This window comes from Ciconia boyciana, chromosome 20, assembly GCF_034638445.1.
Source record: "Ciconia boyciana chromosome 20, ASM3463844v1, whole genome shotgun sequence".
Taxonomy (NCBI): domain Eukaryota; kingdom Metazoa; phylum Chordata; class Aves; order Ciconiiformes; family Ciconiidae; genus Ciconia; species Ciconia boyciana.
In genome coordinates, this window is record NC_132953.1 from 7,462,737 (window position 1) to 7,486,229 (window position 23,493).

At 66.4% G+C, this 23,493-nt stretch overlaps 3 protein-coding genes across 10 annotated transcripts; all 3 read right to left on the bottom strand.

The window, feature by feature from the left end:
- Positions 1 to 406: 406 nt before the first annotated feature.
- On the bottom strand, positions 407 to 3,864 carry TAGLN (transgelin). The gene is made up of 5 exons (XM_072884516.1): positions 3,713 to 3,864; positions 1,872 to 2,071; positions 1,571 to 1,748; positions 1,377 to 1,479; positions 407 to 1,125 (listed from the first exon to the last, which is right to left on the bottom strand). Exons 2-5 carry the CDS (start codon positions 2,049 to 2,051, stop codon positions 984 to 986), a joined length of 603 nt encoding a protein of 200 aa, XP_072740617.1. The 5' UTR covers positions 2,052 to 2,071; positions 3,713 to 3,864; the 3' UTR covers positions 407 to 983.
- Positions 3,865 to 4,719: 855 nt separating this feature from the next.
- Positions 4,720 to 12,361, bottom strand: SIDT2 (SID1 transmembrane family member 2). Of its 5 annotated transcripts, none has more exons than XM_072884492.1 (28): positions 11,712 to 12,361; positions 11,368 to 11,489; positions 11,088 to 11,249; positions 10,938 to 10,983; positions 10,719 to 10,820; positions 10,557 to 10,640; positions 10,242 to 10,353; positions 10,047 to 10,112; positions 9,841 to 9,934; positions 9,607 to 9,662; positions 9,298 to 9,309; positions 9,069 to 9,140; positions 8,916 to 8,990; positions 8,570 to 8,632; positions 8,032 to 8,153; positions 7,873 to 7,946; positions 7,713 to 7,779; positions 7,497 to 7,570; positions 7,247 to 7,349; positions 7,047 to 7,164; positions 6,839 to 6,975; positions 6,647 to 6,755; positions 6,486 to 6,562; positions 6,315 to 6,361; positions 5,876 to 5,981; positions 5,659 to 5,769; positions 5,470 to 5,583; positions 4,720 to 5,385 (listed from the first exon to the last, which is right to left on the bottom strand). In XM_072884492.1, exons 1-28 carry the CDS (start codon positions 11,913 to 11,915, stop codon positions 5,323 to 5,325), a joined length of 2,592 nt encoding a protein of 863 aa, XP_072740593.1. In that variant the 5' UTR covers positions 11,916 to 12,361; the 3' UTR covers positions 4,720 to 5,322. The 5 variants fall into 5 exon arrangements, with proteins under 5 accessions (XP_072740593.1, XP_072740591.1, XP_072740592.1 ...); XM_072884490.1 differs by having other exon boundaries at positions 7,247 to 7,370; XM_072884491.1 differs by lacking the exon at positions 9,298 to 9,309 and having other exon boundaries at positions 7,247 to 7,370.
- Positions 12,362 to 17,281: 4,920 nt separating this feature from the next.
- On the bottom strand, positions 17,282 to 23,270 carry PAFAH1B2 (platelet activating factor acetylhydrolase 1b catalytic subunit 2). 4 transcript variants are annotated; one of them, XM_072884512.1, is made up of 6 exons: positions 22,761 to 23,270; positions 21,552 to 21,633; positions 20,717 to 20,806; positions 19,729 to 19,845; positions 18,627 to 18,749; positions 17,282 to 18,015 (listed from the first exon to the last, which is right to left on the bottom strand). In XM_072884512.1, the coding sequence occupies exons 1-6, from the start codon at positions 22,787 to 22,789 to the stop codon at positions 17,737 to 17,739; spliced, it is 720 nt and encodes a 239-aa protein (XP_072740613.1). In that variant the 5' UTR covers positions 22,790 to 23,270; the 3' UTR covers positions 17,282 to 17,736. The 4 variants fall into 4 exon arrangements, with proteins under 4 accessions (XP_072740613.1, XP_072740612.1, XP_072740616.1 ...); XM_072884511.1 differs by having other exon boundaries at positions 21,552 to 21,639; positions 22,761 to 23,269; XM_072884515.1 differs by lacking the exon at positions 22,761 to 23,270 and adding an exon at positions 22,696 to 22,699 and having other exon boundaries at positions 21,552 to 21,639.
- Between the last annotated feature and the right edge of the window lie 223 nt (positions 23,271 to 23,493).

The window sequence follows — 23,493 nt, forward strand, 5'->3', positions numbered from 1 at the left end:
CACCCAGCGCCTCCCAGCCCTGGGGCCCGTGGGGAGGCCGTGCCGGGGTGCTGGGTCTGCTCCTGGCCGCTCGCAGCCCTCCGTGCCCCGCTCCCGGGGAGCCGGGATAACCGGGGCTGCCCCGGGCAGGGGGAGGTGAGGGCTGGGCCGCGGCGGTTGGAAGGAGCGAGGAGGAAGCTCGGGGCCGCGGCTCTGGCGGGAGAGGGCACAGCCAGCCCGCAGAGCCGTCCGAACCGGGCCGGGAAAGCCCGATCCCCAGCTCTGGTTTTCCCAGGTTCGGAGCTGGAAGAAGGAGCGGACGTGGCCCAGGCGCCCTGAGCAGCTTTTACGGAGGGTGGCTTCGGCTTTCCCGGCACCGCCGGCTGTGGGTGACGGGGCGGGCAGGAGGAAGCAGCGCCAGGCCACGCTAGATGAATAACCTTTTAATTTTGACAAAAACGAAGTACAAAACCAAGGCCAATTTTCTTTTCTCCCCTTTCGCAAGGATCTCTGCGGCAGTGGCGCGGGGCTCGAGCGGGGCTGCGGGCAGGCGAGGCGGCTCTGGGGGCCGGGGCACGCGCCCTTCCCACCCGCCGTCCCGGCGAGGGCGGCAGGGCACCCGCGGGTGCCGGCGAGCGTGGCGCGGCAGGGGCAGGACCGGCTGGCAGCGGGGCTCGCGAGGGTGAGGCGGGGGCGTGCGAGGCCGGAGGGGAGAGGCTGCCCGGGGCACGGCACGAGCGTGGCAGGGCTGCCCGCGTCCCCGAGGCGGGGTGCATCGCCACGGCGGGGGCTGCGGCTGGGCACGTGCTGCCGTAGGCTGTGCTGAAGGGCCGTCGGGGCTGGCTGGCGTTTCCTTTTCAATAAATACCAATCGGTGAGGGGCGGTGGCGGCCGCCGGCGCTCGGGCGGCTGCGGCGCGCTGGGCCAGGGGGAGCGAAGACGGAGGTCCCGGCTGGGGCTGCTCTCCCGGTGGCGGGAGGGCTGGGGGCGGCGAGGGGGGCTGCCTAGCTGATGATCTGCCGGGGCCGGCCGTAGCTCATGCCCGCCTGTGACGCCCCCTTGTTGCTCCCCATCTGTAAGCCGATGACGTTCTTGCCCTCCTTCAGCTGGCTCTCGGTGAACTCCCGCTTGTGCTCCTGCGCTTTCCTGCGGGGCGGAGGGAGAGGCCGTGCGGCACCCGCTCCCCCCCGGGCGGCCGCACCCTCGGCCCCATCCCCGGGGTGCCCAGCAGCCCCCATTCCCCAAGGGGGTCCCCAGCCACCGTCGCTTCCCAGCCGAAAGCTCTGCGTCCCGCGGCCGGGTGCTCCGGGGCACTGCCGGGCAGCGGGAAGAGCCCGCTCCGGGCAGCCACGGGGCGGGGGGGGTCCCCACGGCCAGGGCCGCGCTCCCCCACTTACTTCATGAACCAGTTGGGGTCCCCGTGGTAGTTCCCGTCGTTCTTGGTGACCGCCAGGCTCCCCAGGGCCATCAGCGTCCTCTGCACCGCCGCCATGTCCTTGGCTGCCGAGGGACGGAGGGGCGTGAGGACGGGCACGGCGCGGCAGCTCCGGCCCCCCACAAGCCCGGTTGCCCCCCACCCGCCCGCCCGCACCTTCAAAGAGGTCGACGGTCTGGAACACGTCCGTCTTGACCACGCCGTAGTCCTCGGCCGCCTTGAGGAACTGGGCGATCTGCTCCATCTGCTTGAAGACCATGGTGGGGGGGGTGTCGGGGATCTTGACGGGCTTGGAGCCGTCGGGGTAGAGGCTGTTCACCAGCCTGCTGAGGACCTGCCGGCAGAGGAGAGGCTGGGCTCGCCGCGCCGCACACGCCGCCAGCTGCAGAGCTCCCCGCCGGCCGCCCACCCAGCCCCGGGGCCGGCGGGCACAGCGGGCGCCCGGCCCCCCACTTACGATGCCGTTCTTCAGCCAGACCTGGAAGCCCAGGCGGCCCCGCTCGGGGCGACCCACCGCGGCCCCGCACTGCGCCACGATCCACTCCACCAGCCGGTCCTCCAGCTCATCGTCGTACTTCTTCTCGATCTTGGACTGGACGTCCCTGCTCATGCCGTACGCCGGGCCCTTGTTCGCCATGTCTGCGGCGGGTGGGAGACCTGGTGGCGGGATGGGGACCGTCGGGCTGTGGAGATGCCGTCGCCCTGCCCGGGGACCCCGCAGTCACCCCAGCACCCTGTGCAGTGGGGACATGCCCTCCTCCCAGCTCTTCCCTTGCCACGCACCGGCCCTTCAGCCCCGTCCGGGCACATTTGGAGGCGAGTGCACGGCCGTGACCCTCACAGCCTGCCCGGACAGATGGTTCCTGCGCCAGCAGAGCTGCCTTGTCCCCGCTCCCGGCTCAGGCGGCGCGGGAGAGCAGCCTCATGCCCGTCCCCTGCCTGCTCAGCTGCCTGACAGCTCTTGGTTGGCGTGAAGGTCCCTGGCATGGCCGCGCCCTCCGGCCGGAGCGGCCGTGCTGCCCTCACGGGGGCTGCAGAGCAGGGGGGTCCGGGTGGCAGGGTGACGGCGGCAGGGCTGGGTGGCTGTGGCACGGCACGGTGGCCGTGGCACCGCGGGGTGGCCATGCCGTGCCGGGGCAGGGCGGCCTCGGTGCCGTGGGGTGACCTCAGCGCGGCGGGTCCCGGTGCCAGGGAGGAGCGCGGACCGCGGTGGGAGCTGTGCCCGTGCCCTTGTAAGGGCATGCTGCGGGCAGAGACGGCAGGTAGCTGGCTGCGGGCAGGGCCGGAGGATGCCAGAGAGGATGCCAGGAGGGAGAGGCGCTGGGAGCCGGCAGCCAAGCCCTCGGTGGAGCTGGCCTCACTCCTCCCTGCACGGCTCCCTGCTTGGCATTAAGCCACCGGGTGCCAGGGCTGTGCCCTCAAGGAGCCGCGTGCTCGGTCCCCGCATCCACGCCCTGTCCCGGGCTGGCTCGCCCCCACTGCCGGGCAGATGCACCCCGGCTCCCGCAGGACGGGCTCTGAGGCCTGGCACAGCTCGGTGCAGCGGCGGATGCTGACCCCGCTTGCTGCCGGCGATGCAGGGGCACCCCACGGGCCCCGCGGTTTATGCAGCGGTACCCCCCGAGCCCCACGGGCAGCCGGCGCCCCGATCCCGAGCACCGCCAGGGACGTCCAGCAACGCCACAGCCAGCTCCGCCCTGCGCCCCGGCCGCCCGGTGCCCCGTGCCCGGGCCCAGCCCGGCATGCGGACCCCAGCCTCGCCGGTCACAGCTGCCTCGGCCGCACGGCAACGCCCGCTGGCCGCCCGCTGGCCCCGGACCCACCAGCCCCACGGCCGTCTCCCGTCCCCGCCGAGGCGCAGGGCAGAAACGGGCAAGCGGGGGCCGGAGCTGCCCCCCTCCACGCTGCCCCGAGCCCCGCACGGACCCGCAGCCGTGCAGCCCCGAGGGCGGCGCGGCCCTGAGGAGCAGGAGAAGCGCGGAAGCCCAGGCAGCGTCCCCGGCCCAGGGAGCAGCAACTTTCCCTCCTGGGGAGCCCGACCCTCATCCGGGGAGCAGCGCTGCAATCCGAGGAGCGGCATCCGCACCCCGGGGAGCGGCATCCCAGCCCCAGCCCCGGGGAGCGGCATCCCAACCGGAGGAGTAGCACCCCCGTCCAGGGAGCAGGGTCGCGGTCCCGGGAGCAGCATCGCCATCCCAGGGACAGGGTCCCCAGCCTGGGGAGCAGCACCCCCTCGCCAGGGGCTGGCGTCCCCACCCCGGGCACCCTCCCCACTGCCCCCCCCGCAGCAGGACTTACAAGCAGCTGCTGACGGAGGCGCGGGGTGATGCTCTGCGCGGGAGCCGGCACACTGCACAGTTAGGAGGCCCACCCCGTGCTAAAAGGCCGGCGCCGGGACAGTGATGTCAGCGCAGCCCGGGGCCAGCCCCCCGCCCTCCCTCCGGGGCGCGCCAGCCCCGCGGCGCACCGTGACTCCGGCCCGGGCACCATATTTGGGGAAAGACTCCGAAAATCGGCGGCTCAGGCCCGTGCCCGAGCATTCCCCGCGTGCCTCCGCCCCAGCGCCTTTGGGGGCAGGGAGGAAGCGGGGCCGGGGGGCCGAGGCAGTAAGTCCTTTTATAGCCAGGCGCTCGCCCGGGCGCAGGAGCTGCCGAGGCTTCTGCCCTGACTTCATGGCTGGTTTCCCCATGCGCTCACTGCCGGGGAGCGGGGGCGGCCGAGCGGGGCTGCCCGCAGGGCTGCGGGGCCGCTGCGGGGCCGCGGCAGCCCGGGCGGCACCCGCCGCCCGCGGCGAGCCCTGCTCGGGGCCGGCCGGGGCAGAGCGGCGAGGCCGCGGGCATCCTGCGGGCACGGCGCCGGGCGTCCCGCAGCCAGCCCCGGTGCTGCCGCTGCCGCTGCCCCGGCCGCCCGCCGGCCCGCTCGGGGGCGGGGGGGGGCCCGGGGCACAGCGAGGCGCGCAGCAGCGCCGGCACCGGGCGGGGATGCCGAGGGGAGCCCCGGCCTCCCGGGCCCCTCGCTGCCCGTGAGTGGCAGCTCCCTGGGCGCCGCGAAGCCCGCCGGGGCTGCCAGGCGCCCCCCGGCCCCCCCCCGCCGCCCGGGGGGTCTCCGGGGCAGGCGGGCAGCAGCAGCGGCGCTTCTTCTCCCGAAGCCCCGGCGGGAAGGAGGAGCCGGCGCCGCAGCCGAGCGCGGCCGACAGCGGCCCGGCAGGGCAGAGCCCGCGGCCCCCGCTGGCCCCGCGGAGCCCCGGGGAGCCCGCTGCCCCCCGGGCTCCCGCTGCCCCCCGGGCAGGAGGCGGCAGGCAGGGGCAAAGTGCAGACACTTTAATGCGAGTCCCTTCCCAGCAGACCCACACGCGGAGAGCACGCGGCAGCTTTGGCGGGGAGCGGCGACGAGGGGCACAAACGTCCGACAGCCCCCCGGCCGCTGAAGGAAACGCGAACGGGGCTCCTCTGGCCGCCGTCGCCACCGCGCCGGACGCACGCACCCCCACCTCCCACCCATACGACTCAGGCACTGAAGAGAGACCCGCACCCGCGTGCTTGGGGGGCCACGGGGCTGCTCACCCCGGCCCCCCACACCGGGCCCACGGGCGCACGCACAGGGAGCAGCAGCAGCACCTTTTCCGGTGTCACTCGCCACCGAGGACAGGTGCCCGGTGGCCCCCCGGCCCCGTTTTCGGCTACGAGGAGCCTGGGAAGGGGCACACGGCGCCGGGGGGGAGCCCGGCCGGCAGGGAGGAGGTGCGCCGGGCCCCCCGAGCTGTGCGGGGAGAGGGACGGAGTGGCTGGTGGGACCCGCGGCCCAGGCTTCCCTCCCCCGGGGCACGCAGCGCCCCAGTGGGTCCCCCCTCCCGGGGGCTGCGGCCGGGCGTTTGGCACCGTCCCAGGGCAGCGGGTGGCTGCGGGCCCCTAGAAGACGTAGATCTTGTCCCGCTGGACGCAGTCCAAGTCGTCGTCCAGCGTCAGCAGCACCTGCGGGGCGAGGGGAGCGGGGCCGCGGTGAGCAAGGGCGGCCAGCAGCAGCCGGCAGCCGTGCCGGGGGCAGCCGGCACCTACCAGGAAGGAGCCGAACATGGCGATGGAGGAGAGGAAGTGCCAGATGTCGTGGTCGTCAAAGAAGTCGAGCAGGATGCAGTCACGGTTGTGCTCCCGGGACTCGGCCGGCGTTTTCTGCCGGGGACAGGGCCAGCCGTCACCGCGCCGGCCAGCGCCCGCCCCACCGCCCCGCGCTGCCCTCCCCCTCACCTGCCAGGTGCTGAGCCCCTGGAAGAAGAAGAAGAGGGCAAAGCCCCAGACCACCGAGGTGCCGACGATGCAGAGCAAGGGGATGAGCTTGATGCGCTCGCCGCTGCGGAGCTGCGGGAGAGCCCAGGGTCAACGGGCGGGTGGGCGCTGGCAGGGGGGCCCGTCCCTGCCGGGCACGCAGCGCCCGCACAGCCGGGCCGGGGGGCTCGGCTCGCACCTTCATGATGATGTAGAAGGCGAAGTAGAGGAGGAGGTTGCAGATGCCGATGGCCAGCAGGTAGGAAGCGAAGTCATTGGGGCGGACAATGAGGCCGTAGGCAGCGCTGGGGAGGCAGGGACAGGCAGCAGGGTCAGCGCAGCCTGGGGCGTCCCCCTGCCTGCCATGCCCGTGCACCCCACTTTCCCCTGGACGCACCGGCAGCCCCCGGGAGATCGGCAGCGCGTGGGGACACCGGGGCTGCCGCAGCTACGGTGGGGAGCTGCCGTGCTCGGCTCACAGCTGTCACGAGCTGGCAGTCCTCAGCCCAGCACAGCAGAGGGGACGGCAGGCAGGGGGGTCGGGCTGCAGGAGTGGGGTGGGGGCGGCGGTGGGGACGGGGAGCACCGGGCTGGGAGAAGCGGCGCAGGGTCTGGCCTGCAGCCGGCTCCGCACTTACAGCGACCAGTTGATGATGTTTCCCATGACCAAGAGCACCATTCGGTCCTGTGAAGGGCGAGGGGGGCTGTGAGGGGCAGGCGGCCGGCCACTTCAGGGAGGGAGGGCTGCCAGGCGGGGTCTCCGCAGAGCTGGGGACCCCCGTGCCGCGAGCCGCAGTGCCAGCACTCACCACGTACATGGGCCCGCTGCACTGCCGGACGCAGTCCGTGTACAGCACGTGCAGGATCCTGCGCAGGATGCCCGAGTCTGGGGGGAGAGGAGAGATCGTGCCGGGGGGGCCACCGCGCTGCTCCCCACCCACCCCGCTTGTGGCCGCACCCCCCGCCTCACCCAGCTTCCAGCGCCCCATGTAGTAGAGCTGGGTGCTCAGCAGCAGGGTGGCCACGATGTGGATGACGGAGAAGACGATCCAGAAGGCCGTGTTCCCCTTGCCGAAGACCTGCGGGGTGAGCGGGGCAGCGGGCAGCAGGCTGCGGGGGGGACCGGCCGCGCGCCCCATCCCCCGGCACCCCCCGTACTCACCACGCCGACGACGGAGAAGAAGATGACGAGGGCCAGGCAGGCGTAGGCGCTGTAGGCGCTGGCGTTGATGTCTGGGTGGCGTTTCTGGTAGAGCTTCAGCATGCAGAGCCCCGCGATCATGTACATGAAGGAGGTGTCTGCGGGGGGGCAGCGCTCAGCGGGGCAGGGGGGCCCCGGCGTGGGCGGCGGGGGGCTGGGGGGCACTCACCGAACTGGAAGTTGGTGTAGTTGGGGCAGACGTGGTAGCAGGCGCTGAGCAGCCCCTCCATCATGAGGGCGGTGCCCATGGCGTAGAAGAGCCCGAAGTGCTTGGGGATGCCGCACTCCTGGGGGGCGGGAGGGGAAGCGGGGGTCCTGGGCGGCCGGGACCCCCCCGGACACGCAGCCCAGCGCCCGCCCGTCCCTTACCAGGGCGTGAGCGTCATTGCGCATGAGCGCCCGGTTGTAGTTGATCTCCCGCTGCAGGATGATGAGCAGGAAGAGCAAGCCCAGCAGGACGTAGCCCAGGTTGCTGAGGATGTTGTTGAAGGCGCTGCGAGGGGGCAGTGCGGACGGGGGTGCTGCGGACCCGCGCCCTCCCCGGGGCGCCGGAGCTCCGCCGCAGCCCTGCCCCGGGTGCGGGGGACCCCCGGCCACCCACCGTCCCCCCTGAACCCACCTGAGGTTCCCCAGCGGGTGGGCGCACAGAAAGTTGTAGTAGCAGATGTCCTGGTTGCCGGTGACGTTCACCACCTGCGCGGGCGGGCACGGGGAGAGCAGGTGGCGGCGGGGCGCGGGGACAGGGGGAGTGCCCGGGGCGTCCCCATCGCGGCTGGGGACCGCAGCCCCCAGAGCTCCCGAGAGCCCCCTTTGCTGCCGCCGCGGCCCCGCTTACCGTCTGGTAGGTGATGACGAGCTGGATGACGGGGAGGGCGTAGAAGACGGCGATGGTGGCGATGTTCCTGGGAGGGGCGGGGGGGCGTCAGGGGGTCCCTGCCGCCCGCTCCGGGCCGGGCCACGGCTCTGCGCCCCCCGTCCCCGCTGGCCCCACTCACCAGAAGTAGATCTGGTACTTCTTCCGCAGCACCCGCTTGTCCTTGCGGGCCAGGTCGGCCACGCAGAGGTATTGCTGGAAGGAGAGGCAGGTGGGGGGGCTCGCCCCGGCCGGCGGGGAGCGGCCGGCAGGGGGGCAGGGGGCGTGGGGCGGGACGCACCTTGGTGCGGATGACGTTCTTGTCGTAGTCAATGTCGGCCAGCGTGTCGTAGTCATCCTCCTCGACGGAGCTGAGCGAGTCCAGGCGTGGCCGGCCGGCCACGTTCTCCAGCGACTGCTCCCCTGCGGCCGAGCCGGGGCTGTCAGCGGAGCCCCTGGGCTGAGCCCACCTCGGTGCCCACCCCGCGGGACCCCGATCACCCCCAATTAACCGCTCGGCTGCCTCCCTGCCAACCGGCGCCGGGGACGGGCTCCAGCTCCGTGCGGACCCTCGCAGCGCCCCTGCCCCGGGGACACGCGCCGGCCGTGCTGGCACGGGCGCGTGTCGCCCCGCGCCCCTGTCCCCAGGGCCCTGCGGGCTGGGGGCAGCGGGGGGCCCGGAGGACGACGTCCTCCCCCGCAGCGGGGGCTGCTGGGCGGCTGCCCTTGCTCTGAGGGAGGGGAGGAGGGAGCAGAGGTGCTCAGCACCCCGGGCGCGAGCTTGGGGCAGGGCAGATTTCGGCTTGATTGGCCCGTCCCTGCCCGGTACCAGCATCTACCCATGGCAATGCTCAGCGGCCTCATCGGGGCGGAGGACGTGCGCCGCTTGAACTGCTCCTGCCCTTCAAAGGAAAGCGAGAGTTACTGGAGCAGGAGCGGGGCCGAGCCCTGGGGGGTTCCCCGGCACGCGTCCGCCCCGCCAGCCGGCGGCACCGATGGAGACCCCGCTGCGGGCTTGCGCGGCGGGGCCGGCAACCCGGGGACCCTTCCCGGGAGATGGAGAGGGGCAGAGCTGGGACGCTGATGGCAGCGCAACACCGTCGGGACAGCCCGGCGCTGCCCGGGCACGCCGGCTCCGCAGGGCTGTGGCCATGCCAGTCACCGCACCGCTGCCCCGGGGCTCACCCGCGTAGCCGTAGGGGACTTCTGCTGAGCCCATGCTGTCCGTGATGCCCTCGGCGCTGCCAGAGGAGCCGTTCCCTGCAAGGACAGCCAGACGGGGTGGGCACGGCCGCCTGCCGACAGGCAGGGAGGCGAGGGACGGCGCGCCGCACTCACCGAAGGAGCCGTAACCGTAGCTGTTGTAGGGGGCATGGCCCAGGAAGGAGCCGGGGATGCCGCGGGCATGCCCTGCAAGACAGGAGGGTCCCCGTCAGCCGCCGGCAGCCTCCCATGGCACCCCCTGCCCGGGGCCACACGGCCGTCTGGCACAGAGCAGCGCCCCGCGCCCCTGCCCTGGCATGGGAGCGAGCTCGCAGCCAAGGGCAGAGCGGACGCTGACACCTACCCAGTAGAGATGCTGGGAGTCCCCGGAAAGCCGTGGAAAGAAAGAGACAGCCTTGGTGAGACGCCCAAGCCCCAGGGCAGCCCTGCCAGCCCCCGGGCGGCGAAGCCCAAGCCCCCGGACGGCCCTGTCCCCCTGACATCGGGATTTGTCCCCAGGGAGCTGGGGGACAAGCGGGGCTCAGGGGGACAGTGGGGGACTCCCGCAGAACCAAGGGCTTTGCCACAGGCTCGAGAGGGCAAAATAACGAGGAATCCCGCAGGCAGACCCCCCACGTGCCGCTGCCGCCGGCTGCTGCCCCCAGCCCCTCACCCGTGTCCAGGCTGGGCGAGTCCATGGCTGCCAGGAGCCCCTTCCTCTTCTGCTGCCTGCCGAGGGAAGCGGCTGTGAGCAGTGCCGTGCCGGCAGCCGGGGCGAGGGGGCACAGCACGGCGAGGGCCCTCACCGTGCTGGGACCGCACGCCGTGGACAGGACGGCACAGCACCCACGGGCTCAGCACCCGGAGGGGGACGGGGTGGCCGGGGCAGCGACGCCCGGGAACTCACCGGCAGCTCTCCCAGCAGGCGATGAGCAGCGTGAGGACGTAGAAGGAGAGGAAGATGCCCAGGCAGAAGAGCACGCTGCTCACATAGGCCTCCGCTGCGCAGAGCCGGGACAAGCCCTCAGGGGGAGCGGCAGCCCTGGGGACCTGCCGTGGGGCCCCCTGCGGAGCCCAGCACCCCCGGCCCCCGACGGCCCCTCCCAGGCTTACAGGTTATGGTGGGCGACACCGTCACCTCCAGCATCTTCTGCCGGTTGTGCTGATCCACGGGTTCATCTGGAAGAAGGCACGGGCCGGGGGCTCAGCCCTCTGTGGGTGCTGCTCCTCACCCTGTCCCCAGCGCGTCCCCAGCACATGACCCATGGTGGCAGGGACGCACTCGCCTCCCCCAGCCCCCCGGCGTACCTGGCGAGGCATTTTTGGAGAGGGGGTAGTAGGGCAGAGCCCCCCCGCACACCTCGTCCTCCGTCTTCACCACCACCACCACGTAGAAGCTGTTGCTGGGGAAATCCTTCTTCTGCGTGCCAGGAGGGTGAGAGACGGGGGTCAGCAGAGCCCGGGCGGGGGTCTCCCACGCCGCCCCGGGCAGCCGGGGCTCCCTGGGGGGCTCGGAGCCACCCCGGAGCAATAACCTCTGCAAGCTCTGCTAACCGGCGCTACCCGCCAGCGCCAGGCAGGGGCCGGGAGCGGCACGGCCCCGCGGCACAGCCCCGTGCCCACCTGCACCGTGATGGCCGCCTTCTTCGTCATGGTCTGGTACATCCCGATGAAGGCCACGTTGTTGTCCAAGTCATAGACGGGGCACTGTGGGGGCGGAGGGGCTGTCAGCCTTGCCGGGCATCACAGGTCGCCCGGACAGGCGGCCCCGCCGCCCGAACCTACCAGGATGTCCTGGATGGAGATGACGGAGCAGGGGAAGGCCATGGCCGAGGTCACCTTCACGATCACCGAGTCCACTCCCTCGGGGAACTCGTACTTGAAATACTGGGGCGGGGAGGGCCCGTCACTGCCACGGTGGCCGTGCTCTCCTCCCTGGGCTGGCCTCGGGCGCAGCCCCTCTCCCACGCCACGCCACGCCGCGCCGCACCGGCCCCTCCTCACCTGCGGCTGAGCTGCTGTGGCATTGAAGCTGAGCCTTTTGTTCGTCCTGCAGAGACCACGGGAAAGGATGACGGCTGATGAGGGGAGCCCGCAGCCCCGGCAGGCAGCGGGCAGGCAGGGCCGGGCACCGGGGCGCGGGGCTCCCCTCACCGCAGCACGAAGTTCTCCACGTGGGTGACGCGCAGCTGGTAGGAGGTGTTGAGGGACAGCGTGGAGACGTCCACGTAGAAGTGCTGGGTTTCCACCTCCGCCTTGGTCTGGGGCTGGCAGAGCGTGCGGCTCACCTCCTGGTACGCGTACTTCCGCTGGTACCTGGGCAGGCAGAGCGCCGGCCGAGCTGTGCCGTGCCCGCTGCCCCGAGCCCTGCCCGCCGGGACCCCTGCCACGGCTCGGCCGGGCAGGGGGCAGCGCCCGTCCCGCCGATACTCACAGGCCCCGGAGGATGAGCGGCACCTGGAAGGAGACCACCGCCTCCTTCTGCCTCACCACGAAGAGGACGGGCAAGTCCTTGTGGTCGGAGAGGACGTTCACCGACACCCGCACCCCCTCCGTCTGCAGGGACGGCGGGAAGGCGAGGCGTCGGCCAGGCGGCACCGCCCGCAGCGGGCTCATCCCCGGCGAGCGGACTTTGCTCGGCCTTCGTGGCAGAGGACGCCTCCCCGCCGCCGTCCCCCCGCGCGCCCCAAAGCTCCGGCACCCCGGGGGGGGCCCGGGGAAGGGGACCCGCGCGGGGGGGAGCGGGCACCGGCCGGCCCGGCCGCCCCGCCGGCTCACCCTGTTCCTCCGGACGCTGTGGTTGAAGGCGTAGATGTTGAGCAGGTCGGCGTCCACCCAGTCGGCGTAGGTGGTGTTGAAGCGGGCCTCCTTCTCCGCCACCCGCCGGGCGCCGCGGGGCTGGGGCAGGGCCGGCGGCGGCAGGGCCAGCAGCGCCCAGGCCAGCAGCGCCCGGGCCAGCGCGGCCGCCCCGCTGCCCGGCATCCCGCCAGCATCCCCGGCCGCGCCGCCGCTCCCCGGCCGGCCAAGGTGCGCCGGGGCGGGGCGGGGCGGGTCAGCCGGGGCGCGCCCGGGCTCCCTGCCCCATGGCGAGCCCCGCTGCCGCTGCCGCTGCCGGTGCCGCTGCCGGTGCCGCTGGCCGGTGCCGCTGCCGCTGCCGGTGCCGCTGGCCGGGCCGGCGCTGAGCCCGGTGCCGAGCCGGGCGGGCGCTGCGGGGAGAGCCCGGGGGCGGCGCGGATGCCGGTACCGGATCCCGGGGGCGGTGCCGGTGTCCGCAGGCGGGTCCCGGTTCTGCTGCCGCTGCCCGGTGCTGGCTCCCGGCGGTGCTGCCCCTGCCGGGGCCGGGGCCGGGGCCGGGGCCGGGGCCGGTACTTTGTATCTCCCCGGTCCGCAGGCAGCTGTAAACACGGGCCGGCGGTGACGTCACGCACCGTCACACGTTGAAGGGCCAGGCCGGGGAAGTGACGCGGCACCGGGCGGCGCCGGGGCGCGGGCATCCCCCGCCCGGGGGGACCGGCCCCCTCGGCAGCCCTCGTCCCGCCGGGGAACCCCGCTCCATGGGGCACCCCTGCCCTAGGGGCACCCCACAGGGGCAGCCCCTGCTCCACAGGGGAGCCCCTGCCCCATATCGGGCCCCACGGGGGAAGCCCCGTCCCAGAGGGGAGCCCCTGCCCCATATCGGGCCCCACAGAGGGAGCCCCGTTCCATAGGGGAGCCCCCACCCTGCAGGGGAGCCCCAGCTCCACGGGGCAGCGTCCAGCCGCGGGGGCCGGGCAGGGACAGCCACCCCCCGGTCACGCAGCCGCTGCCCGCGCCCCTCTGATGGGACAGGGACCCGTCCCGCCCGCCGAGCCCCCAGCCTGGGAGGGCTCGGGAGCGAGCGAGGCCTCCCCAGCCCCAGCTCCGTGTCCGCCCCTGCGGCCGGCAGCGTCGGGAGGCGTTCACTGCTGCCGGCGGCCTCGTTCACGGGGTTGTCGCACCCCGACACGTGGCAGCCACTACCTGCCACCAGCTGCCCCTGCCAGCAACCCAACCCGGCCCAGCAGGGATGCTGCCAACCCCCCTGCTCCCAGCACCAGGCTCGGACGGGTCGGTGCGGCCGCCTGCTCCGGACAGACGAGCTGCCGCGGTAATGGCGGGGCGTGCGATGCAGGAGCCGTAACCAGCCCTGGCTTGCCGCAGGAGAAAAGCCCGCGCCCGCTCCCGCTCCGTCCTCGGCGCAGGGCTCGGGGACTCCTCCCCGGCCAGGGCCCCGCTCCAGCCTGCGGCCGGCGGCAGCTCTCCGGCCGGCGCCGGTGAGGCCAGGCAGCGCTCCGGACGCCAGCCCAAGCCGCTCGCCCAGCCTGCCTGCCACCAAAGTCCTTGCGCGTGGGGGCACGGAAAAATTCCCTGCCAGGCGAGGTACGGCACCGCGGCCGCACCAGCGCCCTTCCCCTTCCCAGGCTCCTCTCCGCGTTTCTGCGCCGGGGCTCCCGCAGCCTCCCCTCCCGTTTGCAGCACCTTCGTCGCCAGAGGTTGAAGTAATTCGAAGTAATTTCAAGTTTTTCCACGGCTCCGTTCATTGAGGAAGCAGGAGCGATGCCACGCAGTGTTTCAGCGTGCGTCTCCCTCAAACACCCCCTGTCCCAGCTGCCGACGAGCTTCCCGCTTCCAGTCCTCTGTCTAAGGGCTTTGCGGCCATCGTATCGCATTTTACGTGTCTGTGATTGGGTTTTTGGGTTTTAAATCCCCCGCCAGAACAGCTCAGCCCCACGTAATCTCGTGGAAAGCCATTTTCTAGGCTTGAACTGACATCCAAGACGTCTGCCGCCGGTTTCCCTCTATTCTCTGCGGGACAAACGTAAAGAGACAAGAGCGCTGCTGCTATTGTGCACTTTATTTCTATAGGTCCCCTCAGCGAGGATCCCAAAGCACTTTTCAGACAGTCTGCACATTGTTTCCAGGTTAGGGGTGGTGACGCTGACAGCAGATGGAACGACTTGCTCGGGGACAGACGGACGCCCATGCAGGAGCTAGAAGCAGAACTCCAACCGACTCCTAAGCTGCTGTTCACGCTCAAGTATCGCCTCCACTGGGATGACTGGAAGTCGGCTCGCCAGGTGACGTGCGTTCCCTGTTCGTTTCAGGGCTAGTCAAAATAAACCACTGAGTAATCACATACAAGCTGATGTCCTGTCGAGGGCCAGAATACCGGTTACCTTTACCCGCAGAACCCTGCTTACAGCTTTGGGAACAGGACCTAAGCTCTGCATGGTGAAAGGAGAGGAAAAACAAACAAAAAGCAGCTCCCAACAGAGCGGGGAAAAGAAGAGATACTAGATGAGGATCCGGCTGAGCGACTCCCAAGACCCCTGGGAGGGAACGCCGCGAGTGCACCCGGCTGGGAGGTTCGTGGGGCAGCACCTCCCCGGCTGCTTCCCCGGCCGCCGCAGAAACGGAACAGGACGAGCCAGCAACACAGAGGGAAGGAAAGACGCGGGCGCCTAGGCACACACACACACACGCTGCAACACGGTGGGGTGAAACATTGACATTTATATCGAAATATGCACTAACAGAGTGAGTTCTACCAGCCGATGCATTTTTGCCAAAGCAGAATCACATTTTTTTTGTCCCGGGGAAGGTTCAGGGCGGTGAGCGGTGAGAGGGCAGTGCCTCCAGGCAGGCAGGGAGGGAGGGCGGCGCAGGGGGAGGCTGCGGCCTCGTCTCCCACGCGGTCCGGGCTTTCCTCCTCACAGGTCCCATCCTGCCGTCATCCTCCCGTCCCCCCGGCAAGTTACAAGAGACTCTTTCTGTCCTTTCACATCTTTTCTTTTTCTCTCTGCTGCAATAAATACGAAACTGGCAGCGCTCACACAGAGGGGATGGCAGGCCCCGGCACAGAGCCGTCAAATGCAACCGGGTGTTTACGGAGGGGAGAAGCCCCACAGGGCCGGGTCTTTCCCAGCCGACCCTTATCAACGACACGGTTCCGCTGGCCGGGCAAGGGGAGCCCAGCCCCAATCCCAAGGGACATCGGTTGCCCCGAGCTGGAACCGAAGCTTTTCTACGCGTCTTGCGACGAGGCGCCTGGTTTTTAGTACTAGGTCAGCGAGGAGGGAGAACCCTTCCCTGCCCTCCCACAAAACCTCGCAGTCGCGAGCGGGACAGTTTCTTACTAGGCAGCGACAAGCAGAGCTAAAGTCTGAGCGGAGAGGAAGCCGTCCTCGCTTTCTTTACGCAGTGCCAGCAGTATCAGGGATGGTTACGGGAGCAGAGAAGGAGGGCCGTGAGCACCGAACCGAGCACAGAGCGTGGCACCTTAGCAAGCCAAGCCTAAGCAGAGCCAGCAGAGCCGTCCTCAGTCACGCTGCAGAAGGCTCGGGAGCCTGCCAAACCTCTCGGTCCACTCGGCACCCTGCCGAGAGGGGCTGACTCACAGCTGAGCACAGCCGCGGCTGCACGGGTGCCGAGTCGAGAAGTCAGGGCTTTCTACTGGAGAGTACGTTCCTGGTTAGCATCTCTTTAGCCAAATGCAGCGACAGCGGGGAGGGAAGCAGGGACGCATAGATGAAACTAGCACACTGCCTTTTCACACAAGCCTGGAAACCTGAAAAGCTCACAGGGAGCAGAACGTTTCTCCCGTCTCCCTAAGGGGTGCGCGGGGGGGGTGGGATAAGTCCTTTCCCCAGGAATCCTCCACTGCAGCGTATTTTTAACGTTTGATTTTCCACTCTCCCTTGCCCCAACTTCTCCAGCGAGCATCTTATGGGAAGCGAGAGCACCGATCCCTCAAAGCCCGTCCTGCAAGGCAGCGGAGCTCCAGAGCGCAGAGGCCGAGCGAGCCTCGGGGAGCAGCGCGTCCCTAGTCTGGGTCGTGGGGGTAGGACCGCAATCCCTCCTCTACCGCGGCACTCCGAAACTTCCTACTTCTGATCCTGGCAAGTGGAACGCTTCATCTTTCCTTCATCTGTGCGTAGATCACATACACTGGAAACAAAACACACACTATGCATGCAATCCAGGCAGAAATCCTGCTATGATCAGACCTACAGGAAGAGGGGAATGTAGTGGGGACATTAAAGTACTCCTTAATGCTAGGTTATAGACTGCATTAAACACCAGCACCCTTTATTATAAAAAAGGGCAGACAGACTATATACAGTACCTATGTACTTCATCGCAGCAGGGCACAGCAAGCAACCCGGACACCTAAACACCCCTCATTCGCAACACGGTACGAAGTGCCCGCTAAAAAGCTATCCGTTCCTCTGCGATTTACCTGCCGAGACGAGCACGCGTGGCCGCGGGTCCCGCTTACACGGGAAGAAGCGCAGAGAGCTGCGTTGGCGGCTCTCGGCCAGCTACCGTCACGCCAACCACGGCGAGGTCTGCGCAGCACCGCCAAGCTCCAACTCTGGCAGGTAAGCCAAGGAGGAACAGACTTTCTTTAAAATGGTTTTATTTGCAAGGATAGTTATCTATTCATCTAGGGCTCTGCCTTTCGGGTCCAAACCAGTTTCTTTCTGAAAAAGAGAACCTTTCACTTTTAAATGAAAGGCTGTTCTCATACCATCATTAGTAGACTACAACCAGCCCTCGTAACAAGAAAAACAAACCAAAATCCCACCTAGCCGCAGCCCCTGTAGCAGGGCACCTGCCCCTCCGGCTCCCTTGGCTAGAGGCGAGGAGCAGTGTCCAGGGCAGGAAAAGCTACACCTTGACTTCACTTTTTACTGTAGGAGGCTGTAGCTGCTCAAATAAAATGTTTAGACAAGTAAAAGAGAAGCGATAAAGAAATATACACCTTGGAATCTGTAAAGCTTCAGACTGATCTAGGCCTTGCAGATGGGGGCTATTCATATAGGTTTCCTTTAGAAAAAAAAAAGGATGTAACAGTCATACTTAAAAAAAAAAAAAAGAACACGGAACAGCACTGCAGAGAGCCCCGTGGCACAGGCATCTCGGAGGAATGAAACGTCAGTTCTAGAGTAGCGAGGAAGCGACTGCCTTGTGCGGCGTTTACTGGGTAATTAAAATCCTAAACTGAGCAACTGTTAAAAGCCAGCGACACCACACACAGGCAGGAGCAGAGAACAGGACAGCCAGCAGCACCGGAATGAGACGGCCCCCAGGGGAAGCTATGCGGGAGGAAAGGTGCCCCGGCTAGCAGGCACTGTGAAACAAGCACAAGAGCAAGCACCTGGCAGCGTTACACGAGTTCGGTTAACCATTTGTTTCTTTACATTTCTGAATTCCAGTTTCATGCTGCTTCAGAAAGAAGGAGTGAGAAAGCAACTCGTGTCACTTAAACCTCCCCCCCCCCCCCCCGAAAAAAAAGAAAAAACCAAAAAAACTTTAAAAGGTGGGACTGAGTTTGGAAAAATGCATCTGTTCTGGCTTTTGCAAGTGGAATGTGATTCTTGTTCACAGGCTAATACACAGAGCACAATCCCTACAGCCAGGAACGGTGAGCCAGGAGCTGTGCGCGGGCTGTCAGAGACAGGCTACAAGGGTTCTAGGACAACCACAGAGCAACAAGACATGAGAGGGGCACAGAGTGACAGCCCTGTTCTCGGTGTAAATGAGGAATGGTTTAAAAGTAAAACTCTTCTTCAGCTAATTTCCTCCTGCAATAAAACCAACCAAGCCGGCCCTTATATGTACAAGACCAGTTAGACATTAGCCTTCCCCCTCAAAACACTAGGTACGAACATCCGGTAACATTCTACAATGGAAAGTGCTTTAAGAAAGAAGGATTCTGTGGTGCCAGTGACAGAACTGATCTGATGGGCTGGATGATGCTGTTAACGCTGACATCAGCTACTCAGGCCAGGGCAGCTCGTTTCTCCTCGGGGGTCTCCTCCAGCAGCTGCATGATCAGTTCATGGAGGGGTTTGCAGATCTTTGCGTAGCCCCCTCCCGTCAGGTGCAGGAAATCGAACATGTCGTGGTACGAGATGGTGCCATCTGAGTGCACGAAGCCGACGTCCACATCCAGAAGCTGGACGTTGGGCAGTTTGGGGAGCGAGGCTTTTAGCAGATGATTCACCTTGGCATTCTTCTGCCGCAGCGGGTTTGGCTTCTCTCCACGAGGTAGCAGGCCCTGGCACAAGAAGGAGGCAAAAAAGAGCTTCAGACGACTTTGATGGCACAGCACTGCCTGCTTTCCCTTCCAATTCAGGCTGCCTTTCAAGACTTAAGATGTCTGTGACAAGAGGAATCAGACTTTGTCCATTCAGACCTAATCCGAAACGCAACTGAAGGAGCCAGATGAGCTACAAGCACAACTGGCACAGCACCTGCTTTCTTCCCCCCGCCAACACATCAGCTGTGCTCTTTGTATAAGCTTTCAGCAGCGTACTGAGCACAGGAGAGGCACCGGCTAACCTGCCCAGACAAGGAAGCCCACTAGGATTTCCAGTGCCAGCTCCGATCTGGGCACCTTTTTTCCCCTCACAGGACTTCTCCAACAACATTTCTAAGAGGGACAGCAATACCGCTAACGGGAACGATTACACCCGTCTCTGGAGGGGCTGAAAGGACGACTTCTGCAAAGCCAAGTGAACGAGGGGAGGCAGGCACAAAGCAGAAGACAGATAAAGAGACTGCCCTCCCCGGTAACGATCAGTAACTCCCAGTATCGCAGAGGCACAGTACAGAGAACACGGGGCTTCCTCAGAGCACTTTGTTTTCACGGCCCTCCAAGAGACGTACCAGCACAATAACTTTGGCCTGTGGCTGCTGGGTGTTTATCAGGCGCACGATAGCCTCGATTCCACCTGCTACTTCTTCTGCCGTGTTTTCATGATTATTTGTTCCAACCCAAACAACAATGACCTACAAGGAGAAAAAATGTTGGCAACTTTTTCGGGACAAGTTGTAATGGGCTTGCTGACCCTGAAAACCCTGTATAAACATCATCTGCCACCAGCGAGCTACACGAAGAGCCAGGCTTATGGCTAAACCCAGACTGCAAGAGGTCTTGAGCTGTCAGTTATGCCGATTTCGGAAGAGCATCTTAGGAGCTTCTGTTCTGGCCCTCAGTACGGATGAAGAACTGGTACTGCAGAGGCTTTTCTGGAGAGCCTAAGAGACGCCTGAGCCCACCCCATTTCAGAGCCTCCTGGCCAACGTGCTTGCAGGAGCCTACATCGCTCAAAAAGAGGGTAACGTATTTATACAGTACAGCGTAAGCTCCTTAGGGGCAGGGACAACCGTACAGCTCCGCTTTTTACTTTAAAAGCTTGTGAATTGTTAGATAGCAGGCTCGAATACGAGCGATGCTGCCTCCCTGCCGGGGGTACGCACGGCGTGACAGCACTGCCCACCGCTTTCAGTACAGGCGTCCGCAGCGGGACTGCAGCTGTAGGTGCAGACCGGAAAGCTGATCTTCACCACCCGTCCTGAACACCTTTGCTAACTCTTTATCAAATACTTCACCATCCCTTTCTAGAGGCCGAGAACACATGTCAGGCCTGACAGACACACCGTGACTCCAAACTACACCTAGCTACAGTAAATCATAGGCCTGATCGACATTTTTGCTAGCACTAGAAGGTGGCCTCCATTTACTGATGACACCTTCCGATTTGCATATTCAGCAGCATAAACCCCGTGTACGAGACGTGCAGCTCTGTTCCCAAACGCTTCTGGTTTAGCCAAACGCATGTCAATACCTGACGCACACTCAGTGCCAACGGTTGCTCAAACAAAAAGTTCTGTTGAGAGTAACAGCTCGCTCAGTTCTGCACCGCCCAAGCACTGAAGTCTCTTCTAAGTCAGCACAGGGCTGCCTGGTTTGGTTCTCTGCTTATACCTTCGGTTTAATGTTCTCCAGTTCACCGTTCTTCAGTCTCCATAGAACATGTCCTGTGGTGTCTCCACCAATCCCAAAATTCAACGCGTGAAGTGGTGAGAAGAGCTCTCGCCATATCTGCAATCAGAAATCAATTTGCTATTTCAGAGCAGCATCCTGACCGTGAAAGAAAGATACCACACAGGCCAGCGATGTCTTCAAGGACACTGAAAGCAGCCGCGAGACTTCCTCCAAAAACTCACTTCCATAAAGGGCATTTAAACACAGGACAAGGCCTTACTCAGAGGTCCAGAGGAGACGGAGCTGCTGACGTTCAAGCACTCCGTCCTGGCACAAAGGAAGGGGAAGCGCTCTCCAGCAGCTATTTGCCCAACTTGCCAGAGACACAGAGAGGGCTGGATCTGTTGCAGACCACCGTGTCCCCAGCTTCCCTAAGTACGGGGCTTCTGAAGAAGGCATCTAAGACCTGAAGAAATCCTTTTCATCACCAGGTAACACAACTAGAAAAAACGGAAGCAGCTCTTGCAGAACAAAGCTGCTCAGCTGCCACCGCGGTGGAGCAGCAGAACTCTTCCTTGCCCCAACAGAGTTTTAAAGAAAAGCCAGTGTGCCAGTGCCTAGAGCACCCCAAGTGCTAGAGGGTTAAACGTGTTCTGGCCACACAAGATACACCTACAGAGATTTTGATGGTGTGCCCTCGGGAGTCTGGAATCTGAGATTCAAGGAACTAGCAAGGGGTTGTCAAAATGGAGGCAGTCAGTAACGGCTTCAGAGAAAGACTGCAAATGGCTTACATAGATAAACCGGCAAGACTTTGTACGAGCGCTGGCAAGTTAAGGAAGCAGGGCAGAATAAACCTGGAGGGACGGCAGTAAAATCAGACCGGAACAAGACATTGTCAGCATTACGCATGACCATCAGTTACTGGATCAGAGAGAGAAACGCTCTAATTCCTAGAACCCCACCATCCTCCCCTCTTCAACAATACCTCATACTGCTGTAGCAACTGCACCATGGAGTCACCCACGAAGAGCACGTCGGGCTCCTTGTCTTTGCAGTCCAAGACAAACCTATTGTGCTGTTAAAAGAAAGCAGCAAGGTAAGCTCCGAGGGATAGTTCCTCATCACCCCTATCTCTGCTGCAGGACAGAAAGGGACAGTTGCCCAACCAGTTTCCCCTGCTGCCAAAGGAAGGGTGCTACTCCCTCCAACACCCTTCTCTGCCTTAACCCATGAACCGCCGGACGCTCCTGGCGACTACACAGAGCCCAGCAACAATCTCGGGTCTGGTAAGAGCAGCACCTATGCGCCGCACACACGTAAGCCGTGAGCCCGTCAGACGCCCATTATATTCAACCATTACAGAACAGAAAAATTAACGGTTAGTCACTGCAGCGAGTATCCTCCGGCTATTTCTCCCTGTCCAGGAGGACGCGCCGCAGCGAGGGGCGGGCAGTCCAGACACTTCACCTCTGCTATTTTCAGCTTTGTCACTCCCTCGCAAAGATGCACGCTGGAAAGCGCTGCTTTGCACTTTGTTTAACAAAGGGGTTGGCAATTTCTCCCAGCTAATACTCCCAGCCGGAGTGTTTTCCGAAATGGTTCCCAAGGCAGCTTTCAGGTCACGCAACGACGCTGCTTTCTGCCTTGCTTCATCGTTACAAGACAGAGACGTACCGACGGCCCGCCAGCTTCGGGGCAGCAGAGCTGCTACCACCTCGGAATGGGACCCGTGGCCAGACGGGGCCCGTGCAGCGCTCACCCAACAGCCCTCCCAGCAAAGAGGATTCCACCTCACGTGCCCCCCGCCTCCCCAGCCTTACCTGTGACATCCACCTGTCATCTCCCTGAATATCTTCAGCGGCATGCGGAACTGCGGCTGGATTTGAGTCTCCCTGGCTCATTCTGTTCCTGAGGAAAGAACATTTTAGACCAGCTACGTTCAGCGGCTATCGCAGCGTGCTAGCGCTGGGGAAAAAGGCTGGCTGGCTAGAAACCGCTGCGCTTCCTGACATTCACAACGGACAATTCGTGCCTATTCCTACGCCTGTTGACTTCTGGCTGGCAACGGAATACGTTTTATTCCACGCACGACTGCCAGATCGACTATGCAGACAGTCCTCCCGAAGCCATCTACCGACTGAACGCTTAGGCAGGCGAGCACCACGTTACACAAAAGCAAAGCAAAGCTCGTGTCAGAGGGTGTCCTGCAGAAGCACACCTCAGCTGTGCGAGGCTTTAATATCGGAACAGCAAACGCTACTAGGCTGAGGATTAGCCCCTATTAGTATCAAGATATCCGGCTTACGACTACTGAGCTCCGCGGTTCAGGTGGATTATCTGGCTTCAGGGGACGGTGCATCACAGCGGTATCGATCCCGAAGGATCTAAACCAGGCAGAGCATGGGAGGGCGGGCTAACGCTCCCAGCTACCGTCCCGTGCGAGAGCAAAGCCCAGCCCTTCCTCCCGAAGCCCGGGCGTGCCCGCAGCAAGCAGCAGCCCCGGGCTGCAGAAACGGGGCTGCGATGAGATCGGGGCGACGGGCTGAACCCCAACCCCTCCCCTTCTGCAGCCGCGCTCCAGAGCGGGAGGAGAGGCGACAGGGGCGGGCCTCCTCCCACCCGGGCCCCCCGGCGGCAAGCACCAAGGCTGCGGGGCGGGCTTCGCAAGGCCGCCTTCCCGCCGCCGCCCCCGCTCGGCGAGGGGAGCCCCTCCTCCCCCCCCGCCGCCGCCGCCGCCGCCGCCGCTTCGGGCGGTGCCTCCCCGCTGTCAGAGGCCACCGGCTGCCTCCTCCCGACCTCCCGACGCCCCGGGCCCGGCCATCGGGCGGAGGAGCCCTCCCGCGGGGGGGGGGACACGACCCCCGAGCCCGGCGCCAGCTCCGCGGCGGGGCGCGGCCCAGGCCTCCCCGCTCCGCCCCCGGCGCGGCGGGGCCGGCGGACGAGGGCAGCGCGGCGGGGCGGGATGGCGGCTGCGCCGGCGGGGCTGGGCCGGCCCCGGCCCCGGCCCCGGCCCGGCCCCGCGCACTCACGGCGGCTGCGGCTCCCCCCGCGACTCCATGGCGCTCTCGGGCGGGCGCCTCCCTCCCCTCGGCCCGGACTCCCACCGCGCCTGCGCCGCCGCCGCCGCTTCCGCTTCCGCTGCCGCCGCCCGCCAACCGCCGCTCGCCCTCCGCGCCGCTTCCGGCCGCGCTGCCGGAAGTCCCGCCCAGCGCTCCGGCCGGGCTGGCCCCTAGGCGGCGCCCGGCCGCGGCGGCCTCGCGATGACGTCATTCTCCCGGCCGTGACGTCCGCGGCGTCATTCTCCCGTCGGCGAGGCGAGGCGAGGCGAGGCGTGCCCGGGGCGGCGTGGACGCCTCGGGGCCTGGGCTGTGGGGCTGCCCCGTCCCTCGCAAACCTCGGGGGGGGGTGGCCGGCGGGCGCTGCCGGGTGACGCCTGGCGGGCCCGGGATGCCGTCAGGGCTGGGGCGTGACGCCACCGCGCCGGGGCGGGGCCGGCCGCTCGCCGCCTCGCGCCGCTTTCGCCTCCAACCCGCGGGCGTCGCGTGGCCGCCGCCTCCCGCCCTCCGCGCGGGGGCGCCCTCCCCGGCCCCGCCCCGCCCCGCCCCGCCGCCAATGCGGAGCGGCGGCGGGCGGTGACGCGCGGGCGCGTCACGGCGGCGCCGGCGTCACTGGGCCCGCCCGCCGGGGTTGCCATGGCAGCCGCCCGCCCTCCCCCACCCCCGCGGATGAGCTCACGCGGTGCCGCAGCCCCGAGGGGGGTTT